We start from the raw sequence: 11,682 nt of genomic DNA on the forward strand, positions 1-11,682 counted from the left end.
TCAGCTGTAGTCAAACACAAAAAACCCGAAAAATGACTTCCAAACACATCCTAAATAAAAAATGATAATTGTCTAACCTTCAACCAAATATTTTAAAATTAAATTTTTTTATAAAAAATAATCATTTTTCAAAAAATATTTTTCAAGTTTCTATACACAGGCCATAAATGTTAAAACTTGAAATGCTATAAAAAATAAAAAAAAATAAAATAAAATAAATAAAAGAGAGAGAGAGAGAGAAGAAGAAGAAGAAGATCCGGTTAACCGATAAAATTACAATTCATGCAATTTATGAACTGTGAACCAAATTCATGCAATTTATGAACTGTGAACCAAACTAGAACGCAGACATTTTTACTTGTATATATAAGTTCATGGTAAAACATCTTAGAAATGGCAATTGTACGTAGACAAGAAATGACAAACAAAACTCCACTCCACTTGGATTTTAAGGCCAAAAAGTTGGGTGTCTGTAAGTTTACACTTGAATCCATCCCGTCTTATTATCTTGCACGAGACGCTTGTCTTGCTTCAATGTCCTGCAGTCTGAGGGTGACTGCCCTCTTGTGGGCTTCCAAGCCTTCAACATCAGCCATGGTGGCCACACAAGGCCCTAGGTTTTTCAGCCCTTCCTCCGTCAAAGACTGCACCGTGATGTACTTAAGGAACGAGTCTAAAGACACCCCGCCATACATCCGTGCATAGCCGTAAGTTGGGAGGACGTGATTCGTCCCGCTGGCATAATCGCCTACACTCTCCGGTGTCCATTCTCCTAAAAACACAGAACCTACTCCCCGGGAGTATTCTAAGTAAGCAATTTCTCGAGAATATGTTATGAGGTGCTCCGTCATAAATAGTTGCTAGTGAAAACAAGACTACAACGTACCTGCATTCTCAATGAAACTCTCCCACTTCTCAGCATCTTTTACGTTTATGATAAGATGCTCGGGTGCATACGTGTTTGAAAAAGCAATCGCCTGTTCCAAGATGGAAATTAGAGTAAGCGGTTACACAAGGGAATTAAAGGTATAAACCACATCTACCTAATCAAGCAATGTCTTACTTTATGCAAGAAAGCAAAGGATAGACAATGTACCTCAATCATATCACGTGCAAATACCGTAAAACTATGATCAAGTGCTTTTGAAGCAAATTCTCCCCTTGGAAGGCTTCGGCACTGCTGATTGATTTCCTCCTGTATAGCAGTTAGATTTACATTGTCCCCAACAATTACGAGAACAACCTGGCTATCTGGGCCATGTTCTGCCTGTAAGTTGGAGAGTCAACCACAAAACAGTCATTCATTTGATCAACCGAGTAGGTAGCATGATGATTCCTATGCAACTAATGTCACTGATGCATAGACACAGAGATGATAGTTTCACACCGGTTTTTTCATTGATCCAAATTATCCTCTCTTTTTTTCTTTCTTTCTTTTCTTTTTTCTTTTTTTTTTTTCTTTTTGTCCTTTTTCCTTTTTTGACAATTTAATATATCCATTTTATTGATCACCCATGAAACATAGCTGTGGAATTAGACATGAGAATCCTAATACGTTAATGCCAACCCAGAAATTCCTACCTTCATTTACCAACATTTATTGATTTTATTCCATTCCCACATCAAAGAATTCCAGTCAAATAAAGCCTCAAACCTCAACTAGCTTGGTTGGCGTGAGTGGCCGTGCATCTCATCCCTTAAAGAGAGGTCGGGAGTTCAAAATCTCATCTCGTATGGAAAAACCAATATTCACTATGCCTCTTAATTGGGCCGGCCCGGTGCAAACGGGGATTAGTCTGATTGTACGGACTTAAATGTGCCTCCTATAGTTATGGCCTACTCAAGACATCTCGTGGTCTAACCAAAAAAGCCTCAGACCTCAACATTTAGTCTGAAGTTAAAATTAGAATGAAGAAAGGAGTTGAATAAACAGTTTAGACCTGAGAAAGTAAATCTGCAGCAACATGAGCTGGAGTAGCATTCTTGTCAGCTATGACAAGAACTTCTGATGGTCCAGCAGGCATGTCAATTGAAACCATAGCCTCACTATTCTGTCAAAAAAAGAACACATTGGAAATATAATACAGCTAAAACTCTAAATTTATACAAACATAGCAAAGATCTATTAAAACCATTCACACGAAAATAAAGGTTAGCAAGCTTTTAATGCATTGGATAGTGAATACCTGAAGAATCATTTTTGCAGCAGTCACATACTGATTTCCTGGGCCATATATCTTCTCAACCTGTCATATTACAGTTTACATATTACTATGATCCTCTTTATCATTTTAGATGCATATCACACGTACTTAGATAACACATATACAGGCATGGGAGCTTAAATAGTCACAATAGATTACAAAGACCTGGCTAGAAAGGATCCAAAATCTAGAATTGATTAATGGCATATAAGACATGATAGATCACCATTATGTCACCAAGAAGCTACTGTGCTTGGGGACATCATAATTTAGCAACTTCCTATGTAGTCAATGTACAACTAATTAAGACATAAGAATGGACAGAACAGACAGGATGTTTCTGTTCCCCATACTCCATGAACAACCCCCTCTTCCCACCCTATTCATCTCTTTAATTTAAGTTCAAAAGATTTTTACTTTTAGGTAGCCATGCATGAATAAATCCATATTGATTTAATTACACATCACCAGTGATAGGCTATCAACAAAATTCAAAGAATGTTACAACATAAATAGTATTTCCTGTGCCAACATTTAATACAGAACATGTAGGGATATGCAAAAAGTTCAACTCTAATACAAAAAGCATGATTAGCTTCGGTAACAAAAGTGCATCAGGTATAAATTCGTCAGTACCTTGGGGCAAGATTCCGTTCCCCAAGCCATAGCAGAAATGGCCTGCAAAAAAGTCAAACACTGTAAATTACGCCACTATCAAAAGCCTTAAGAATCTTGTGAGCAGTATGGACCATGAATCAAACCTGAGCACCTCCAGCTTTAAGAATGTGAGTGACACCAGATTTCTTGGCACAATAAAGAACTTCCTACAAAGAAATGTTCAATCAATTTCAATGGGACATATAATTGAAATAAAAATACCATAAAAAAATACCTTGCAGATGTTACCGTCTCGACTGGGTGGAGTTGCAAGTACAACAGTTTTGCACCCAGCAATTTGGGCAGGCTGGTCAAAAAAAAAAAAGTCAAATTCAACCTCATTTCCATTAAGCGGATAGTAACTATCAAATAAAAATCATAATGGAAGAAACATTCATATTAACTGAAACAGTAAGCTAAATCATCATACAACTGCAAGCATCAGAGCAGTTGAAGGTAAAACAGCAGTTCCGCCAGGAACATAAAGACCCACAGAAGCAATGCTCCTAGCTACACGTTTGCATCTAACACCCTGTTGACATGAAAACTCAAGAGTTCATGAAAATCCACTATAAGATAAGATTAACTTGATTAAGTACATCCTAGTACATACTACATAATCATTACTTACAGCCATGTTCTCAACAGTTCTCTCAACAGGCTTTTGTGCAGCATGGAAGGCATATATATTGTTATATGCTATATCAAATGCCTCACGAACATCTGCTTCAAGCTGAAACAAGGAAAACAAGTGTCCAGTAGCATATCTCTAAGGGATGAGTCAATTTTGTAAACATAGTAATAGTAAGAACTATCTTCATATGAGATTCAATATCCAAAATCCAAATTACAAAACCTCAATATCTAGAATCATATTAAAAATATATATATTGTATTTAAAATTTAATTAAGCATTGGAGGTATATACCTCTGGGTGAGGAAGTTCATTGACATTTTCAACCATTTTGTCCAGTTCAACCTTGTCATAACGGATGGTATAGCTGTCAAAAAGTACCAAAACACAAATAATCAAACACTAACATCTATATTGGCTTGGCATCTGCTTCAAGCTGAAAGTATCTTTCTGATTAAAAAGTATCTATATTGGTTTTCAAAAAAAAATATTGGCTTGGAATCCATTTTGATTAACAAATTTACTTTCTTTCTGTATTTTGAATGTTAAAGAACAGGATATAAGAACCTTTGAATTCAAGCAAATAATTCCAACTAATGTACTTAGAACTTAAAAACATCACTAATTCACTATAAGAAAGAAAATACGATACGATCTTGACCCTAAATTAAAGTAGGCATACACCTAGGAATTTTGCATTAACAAAATACTTCTTAAGATTGGATCACGTGAAACAGCTGGCCTTTTACACAGGTTAAGCATAATTTTATCTATGACATAAGTAATTCTAAAGAAAACATATATTTAAAGGCTCTACTTGGGAACTTAAAAAACTTTGGGAGTAATAATTTTCTTAGCCCAGCAAGTTCTTTCAAATTTCACCTAAGTTTCACTTGCTTCTATTTAAGCCACAGTTGAGAGTTAAACTGCATTGCGATTAATCGTTTTAGTCAAGATAATGTAACACATAGACAATAGTAAATAATTCAAATTCAAGTCCCACAATCACATATGAGATAATAAAACAAAGATATAAAATGCAAAAGCACTAACTCTTTTACTGCAACATCCCCTCTACTACGAACATCATCAACAATGGGCTGGACCTGAAAAATTTTGAGTTTAAGTTGAACAAATTAATTTAGTGGTCAGGATTTTTTCTTTAATGACAAGTATTATATAAATTTCAAAAAAGTTGCTGCCAGACGTTAGTCATAAAACAAAGAAGATCCTCACCATGTTGAAAATGGAAGAGAAATCAATGCGAGGACGAGTTTTTAGTTTATCAACCTCAGACTGTGAAAGCTCTGACAGCCTATAGGACTTCATTGCAGACCTGATTATCTTACAAAAGGACCCTGCATCAATCATTAGCTCATGGTAAACAATCAGAATAAGAAGTTCTGAATGCATAAAAGATCATTTTCAGTAGGCAACACAAACACTTGCACATAAGTACATGCAAGGAAAAAAAAGAAGAAGAGGAATTCCAAGTCCACAATTGAAGCATGTGTTCCATCTTAACTAAAAGCCTAAGCTGATAATTGGACTGTACATTTATATTTATATATTATATGCTCAACAAGCCCTTACGCGAGCCGGTTACTTTTGACAGGCTCCACGCAACGAGTTCGAACCGATGACCTTTGGCATGGGGTTGAGTAATATACCAAATTTGCTTCATCTCAACTAAAGGCTAAGCTGATAGTTATATTGCACATTTATATTTATATATTATATATGCTCAACACTGATGTTTTACATCCAAATACAGGAATACAAGCAATCAGGAGTTGTTTACAAAATGCAGCAACAGAACACAGAAACATATTTCACATTTCACACTGCGAAATAAAGGTAAGTTAGTAAGTAATAAAAATATATATACAAAGAATTTAAAATTCTATCCACCAACATTGATGTGAATGTTTCTACACATGTGATTGAGTGAGAAAAACCATCCTACTATTCCAAATGGGTGGTCATAAATGCAATCCCCAGTGGTGGGGCTTAGATTCTTAGGGCTGAAAAAGTTTGAGAAATTATAGATAAGATACTACCTTGTAAAGAATCACAAGCATTTCAAAAAAAAAAAAAAAAACAAGGGATAAATTCAGAATACCTGCGCGCAGATGAGGATACTTCCGGCGAGCAGAGTTTCCGCCCAAACTCCGAGTCAAGCTAAGACTCCCGCTGAATGAAAGAACTCTACAATCCATTCCACTCCTTCAGTATCATTAAAAAGTATAGTAAATTAAAGAAAAAATATATATAGAACAATATTTATAAAAAAAAAAAAAACAGAATTAAATTGAATCAAAACCAAAGTTTAAAGAAAAGAAAGATTGCAGGTTTACCCGTAATGGCACTCACGGCAGTAGTAACAGCGAGTGAGCGATGGAGAAAATGGAAAGGAAGGAGAATAGCAGAGAGCAAAAAGTAGTTGACTCCTAAAATTGTCGAATATATCCTCTACCTTTGTTGCCTTATTGGCTCAATTCGAAATATACTTTGAACCGTGGCCCAATATTTCAAAGTCCAAATAAGGCCAGTAGAGACAATGTCACAACCCAAATACAAATTCAGCCCAACCACCTGGAACGAAATGAAATTCTAGTTTTTTTTTTTTTTTTAATAATACAAGTATACAACTGACGTTATTACATTATAATTTTTGTTAATTTATACTTCCTCAGACAGTTTGTTTAAACTGGAATGAAAATTCCAGTAAACATAGTAACAGTAACATTTCAGACAGTTTGTTTAAACTGGAATGAAAATTCCAGTAAACATAGTAACAGTAACATTACTAACATACGCAAAAACAACGATTTGGAAGACACCGGGTGCCACTAGATTACAAAGTCTTTGGCGACCGTTTGTTTCCTTTATAGCTTATTATGTCTATGTTTGACAAACCTATCTGAAAAGGTAGTTGAAAACTGAAAAACTATAAGCTCGAAGCTTAAATCTGAAAAAGCTGTTAAGCTAGCTGTTATACAAAGTGTTTGGTAAAATTAGCTTTTTGATAAGCTGATAAATGTAAAAATACTAAAAATGACATATTTATAAAATTTAAATAATTTTAATTTTAAATAGGTTTGTTTACATATTAAAATATAAAATAATAAAATCAATATATTTTAATAAAATATAAAATAAAAACATATATTTGAAAAATATATAAAGTAAAACAAAATATTTATAATTCATAAAATTAGTTCATACAAAAATTATTGTTCAAACACAATTATTAAATAAAAATAAAAATTAAATATATTGAAGAAAAGAGACCAAAAGAGTTTTAATTGAGAGGGATAAAGAATGTCATTTATTTAAAATAATAATAATAAAGATTAAAAAAAAAGTTAAGAAGCTACTAGCTTATTTTTTAAAAGCTACCTAAAGGCTTTGTTTGGTAGAGTTTATTTATCCTTTTTAACTTTTTAAGCTTTCAAAAATAATTTGTCTTTTCTTTTTTTAATCTATATGGATGTGGAGTGTTATTGTATATTTTATTGTTGTATTAAGTTTGATACAGCAAAATACGGAACAGAATACTGTATTAATATCGAACCGGGTACAATGTACAATACCCTAGGGGAGACCGAGCTACGTGACAGTGGGTCAGAGGTTCCCGGTCTCTTTAGCTACTGTGTTGGAAGAAATAGCCAAAAGTCCTCATAACTGCATTAAATACGCCTTTTATAGTGCCTTGAGCAAAACCTCCGGTTTGGCGGCATGTAGGACGCGTGGCAGACATGCATCGGTCACTCTGTCGGTCCGCCGCGCCGGCGGATAGCCATACAGGCGGGGGGTCTCTGGTTCGAAACGCTGCGAAGGCCCTTACTGCAGCCCGGATCGCAAGGATGCCCGACCTGGTCAGATCGGGAAGGGATTCGGAGGGTCTCGTTAAGCCCTAACTGGGCACACAGCCCGGGAGGCCGGGTTACGTAGGCCGGGATTTTACCCCTATCATCTAGCCCCCCATCCCGGTCTTTTACGATCATCGGGAAGAAAAGTCTGCGTTGTTCGAACGGTCCCGGGCCGCGTCGTTCTCGTTCAACCGAGGAGGAATGATGGGAAGTGACGTCAGCAGAAATCGTCAGCCCTAATGCCCACGCGTCGCGTTCCCGTGGACCTCGGGACTTGGGCCGTCCGTGGGGACCGAAGTGTGATAAGCCGATTGTCGTTCTGCTAAATTTTGATCTCCAACCATGTACCCCTACATGGATTATTTTGCCGCTGCCGACCCCGAGCAAGAGGCACCCTCTAATTTGCGCTCTCGCTTCAGTTCCCGGGGCGATCCGAACAATATGGCCAACCTTCCGTAGGCCGATCCGATCAATGTCGTCCACCAGCCTAAAGCGCTCCCCATCCCGGTCGGTCCAGTACCTTATCAGTACCCAGCTTACCCGCTCGACCCGACCGCCCAGTGGTGGGCCACCTCTCCTCGGTTCTACCCACCGCCGTATGCCCCCTCTTTCCCGTTTCAACCGGTGCCACCCGTTCAGCCGCAAGCCCAGCCTCCGGTCCCTCACCCGGACACCACTACGATTGAAGCTGCGGCTACCCCCTCGCCCGCACTACGGAGGGCTCAGTCTGAGAGACGACCGGTATCCTCCAGATTACAAGAACCGACCCCGACGCGACGCCCGGCGCTTTCCCGCCTGAGCGCCTTGGGCTCAGGGCTACCTGCAGGCCGAGAAGAACAACCATGTGTCAGCGCTCTAGACAGAATAAACTCGCCGATAGAAAGAGGGCGCAGGTCGTTAAACTTTCCGACCGCAAGTGAAGCTGATTCGAGCGAGGCTAGTTCATCAGACTCGCGGCGCCGTAGGCACCGTGACCCTGCCCGCTCCTTCGGCCTCTCACGTGGAATATTGGACCAGGTCCGAGCTGAGTTCAACCGGTGGAAGCAGGAGCAGGGAGATGACCGCATTACTGATCGGGCGACCAATTTGCTGCGCACGCCCTTTACTCAGGAGATCATGAGTCAGCCTTACCCGATTGATCTACGTGTGCCCAGGGACAAAGAATATGCCGGCAGATCTGACCCCGAACAACACGTCAACCTCTACTACGGCAATATGCTCATGATGGGGGTGCCCGAGGCTGTGATGTGCCGGGCGTTTTACTCAACATTGACCGGAAGAGCGGTAGAGTGGTTCCGTACTTTGGAGCCGGGTTCCATTTCGAATTTCCGGGACTTAGCCCGGAGGTTTGTTGATCGTTTCGCTATGTCCAAGACCGTGAAGAAGCATTTCTCACATTTGGAAAACGCCAAACAGTTAGATGGTGAACCGCTCTCCGTATTTATCGAATAATGGAATAAGGAGATGGCGGAGATCGAGCCTGTCGATGATGTCACCGCTACTAATCTGCTGCTGAACTCCTTGAGGGCGGGGAACTTGTATCAGGATCTTATCCTCCGGCCCCCCTCCTGTTACGAGGACGTCGTGCGCAGGGTGGTCGCCCACGCCACCGCAACAGAGGCGAACTCTGCCAAAAGAATGATGGAGACAGGGGGGCCGAGGAGGGATCAAGGTCAGCGAGATCGGCGCCCGAACAACCCGCGACAAAAGGATCGTGACGGAAACCCGGTCTACACTCCGCTCAACAGACCGGTTGCTGAAGTTCTACAGTTTGCACAGAACTGCCACCTAATCCAGTTGCCCGCTCCGGCGAGAGATGGCCCAGACAAGGACAAATATTGCGCATATCACCGCAACCGAGGGCACGACACCGAAGAGTGCCACGTTCTCAAAGGCTTGATCGAAGACTTGTTGCAGACCGGAGAGTTGGCTCAGTTCGCCGAAAAAAAGAAAAAAAACCGGCGAGGGTGGAGAAAGTACTTCAAAAAAGACAAGGATAAGAAAGACAAAGACCCCGACCTGGATAGGGAACCTCCGACAGCCGCACAGAAGCAGGTGATACATGTTATCTTCGGAGGCCCAGGAGGCGGAGACACAGCCGGAGAACGCCGTAATTGGGCCAGGGACCTGCACGTCGGCCTGGTCGAAGAAGTCGCCCCTGAGAAAAGGATGAAAATAGAGCCCATCGTGTTCACCGACCGCGATCTACCGAACAGCCCCGACTGCTCGACCGAAGCGTTGGTGGTAACTATCGACATTAACGGCGTGGACGTCCAGAGGGTGATGGTCGACACCGGATCCAGTGTGAATGTCATGTACTTGGAGGTTTTCCGAAAACTCCAGTTAGATCGATCTGAGTTGACTCCCATCCGGACCCCGCTCTCCGGTTTCACAGGCGCCATGATCCATCCCGAGGGTGTTGTTCGTTTACCCGTGGAAGTGGGAACGATCCCGAGAGTGCTCCGCGTGATGATGGAGTTCGTTGTTGTCGATCTAGCATGCGTCCATAATGCCATCTTGGGCAGACCGGGAATTTCTCAGCTCGGGGCGATCATATCAATGCCGCACCTCTGCATGAAATTTCAAACTCTAGAGGGTGTGGGCACAGTCCGGGGAGATCCCCAATCGGCCCGACGATGCTATGTCCGGGCGGTACAGAAACAAGACGCCAGCACGTCCAGGATTAACACTATCAGCAAGAAGAAGGAAGACGCTCGGTCTGAACAGCCCGAACCCTCAGATGACATGGAGCTAGTCGTTTTGACCGAGGACCGGCCTAACAAAGTAGTAAAGATTGGCGCGGCATTGCCTACAGAGTTAAAGAGGTCGATTATTGGTGCCCTGAGAGAATATGCGGACATCTTCGCATGGGGACCGGAGGACATGCCTGGGATAGACCGCCGGACCATTTGTCACCGGTTGTCGGTTCGGCCGGGTTCACGGCCGGTAAAGCAAAAGCAGCGACATCTCTCCTCCGACCAGCGACAGTTTGTCAGGGAAGAGACTAAATCCTTGGCGGCGGCCGGGCATATCAGGGAGGTCCAGTACCCCGAATGGCTGGCAAACGTGGTCCTAGTCCCCAAGCCTCCGGCTTGGAGGATGTGCGTAGATTATACCGACCTCAACAAGGCGTGCCCGTTGGACTCGTTCCCGTTCCCGAGCATTCACCAGATAGTCGACGAGACAGTGGGTGCCGAGCTCCTAAGTTTCATGGATGCTTTCAAGGGATACCACCAAGTGATGATGGCTGAAGAAGATGAGGCCAAAACAGCGTTCATCACCCCAGACGGCCTATACTGCTACCGAGTTATGTCGTTCGGCCTCCGCAATGCTGGAGCCACCTACCAGAGAATGGTGAACGCCCTGTTTGGAGATCTGATTGGCAAGACAATGGAAGCCTACATCGACGACATGCTGGTGAAGAGCAAGGACATGCACGATCACGCGTCCGACTTGAGACGAAGCTTCGAGATCATGAGGCGTAACCAACTGAGACTTAACCCGGCCAAATGCACATTCGCTGTACAGACCATAAAGTTCCTCGGGTTCATGATGACGAAGAGAGGAATAGAACCGAACCCTGCGAAGGTCAAAGCGATTATGGATATGAGGCCGCCGGCCACGGTTCGAGAAGTTCAACAGCTGACCGGTCTGTTGGCCGCCCTAAGCCGTTTCCTCTCGAAACTTGCTGAGCGAGCCCACCCGTTCTTCCAGACACTAAAGAAGACATCCGCCTTCGCGTGGACCGACGATTGCCAAAAGGCTTTCGAGAGTTTGAAGGAGTATTTGGCCTCGCCGATAGTGTTGTCCAGGCCGGAGCCCGGTGAGGAGTTACAGATATACCTCTCCGCGTCCGATCGCGCGATCAGTGCAGTGCTTTGCCGAACCGACCCTGAAGGGGTACATCGCTCGGTCTATTACATCAGCCACGCGCTCCAAGGTCCTGAATTATGATACTCTCGGCTAGAAAAGGTCGTGTTTGCATTATACACGACCGCGAAGAAGCTCACGCCCTATGTTCAAGGCCGAGTGATCCGAGTGCTGACCGATCAGCCGATGGGCGCTATCCTTCGAACGACCACATCCTCCGGTTGGCTAGTCAAGTGGGCGATGATGTTAACCCAGATCGCGATCGAATACACGCCCATGCCAGCCATTAAAGGACAAGCCTTGGCAGATTTCGTTGTGGAATGTTCGACACGGGATAGTGGCACCTCGCCGATCGCTGACCCCGCCCCGGCGGAGTGGGAAATCGCGACCGACGGATCGAGCTGTAAACAGGGTGCTGGTGCGGGTATAGTTCTCACCATCC

At 42.6% G+C, this 11,682-nt stretch overlaps 1 protein-coding gene across 2 annotated transcripts; it reads right to left on the reverse strand.

Annotated features, from left to right (window-relative positions):
* Positions 1 to 255: 255 nt before the first annotated feature.
* Positions 256 to 5,981, reverse strand: LOC116000232 (histidinol dehydrogenase, chloroplastic). 2 transcript variants are annotated; one of them, XM_031240265.1, is made up of 15 exons: positions 5,853 to 5,981; positions 5,618 to 5,721; positions 4,732 to 4,853; positions 4,549 to 4,601; positions 3,790 to 3,862; positions 3,493 to 3,594; positions 3,292 to 3,393; positions 3,097 to 3,168; positions 2,966 to 3,028; positions 2,841 to 2,882; positions 2,187 to 2,246; positions 1,941 to 2,051; positions 1,097 to 1,267; positions 887 to 977; positions 256 to 787 (listed from the first exon to the last, which is right to left on the reverse strand). In XM_031240265.1, exons 2-15 carry the CDS (start codon positions 5,712 to 5,714, stop codon positions 504 to 506), a joined length of 1,443 nt encoding a protein of 480 aa, XP_031096125.1. In that variant the 5' UTR covers positions 5,715 to 5,721; positions 5,853 to 5,981; the 3' UTR covers positions 256 to 503. The 2 variants fall into 2 exon arrangements, with proteins under 2 accessions (XP_031096125.1, XP_031096126.1); XM_031240266.1 differs by having other exon boundaries at positions 5,618 to 5,703; positions 5,853 to 5,960.
* Between the last annotated feature and the right edge of the window lie 5,701 nt (positions 5,982 to 11,682).

This window comes from Ipomoea triloba, chromosome 12, assembly GCF_003576645.1.
Source record: "Ipomoea triloba cultivar NCNSP0323 chromosome 12, ASM357664v1".
Lineage (NCBI taxonomy): Eukaryota > Viridiplantae > Streptophyta > Magnoliopsida > Solanales > Convolvulaceae > Ipomoea > Ipomoea triloba.

Bases quoted from the DNA above. Each gene is read 5' to 3' on its own strand.
- LOC116000232 (XM_031240265.1), bottom strand. From the start codon at position 5,714: ATGGATTGTAGAGTTCTTTCATTCAGCGGGAGTCTTAGCTTGACTCGG. The intron at 4,602-4,731 runs GTGAGGATCTTC...AAAATTTTTCAG, and splicing joins TCTCTTCCATTTTCAACATG to GTCCAGCCCATTGTTGATGA. The intron at 1,268-1,940 runs GTCTAAACTGTT...TCCAACTTACAG, and splicing joins CTGCAGATTTACTTTCTCAG to GCAGAACATGGCCCAGATAG.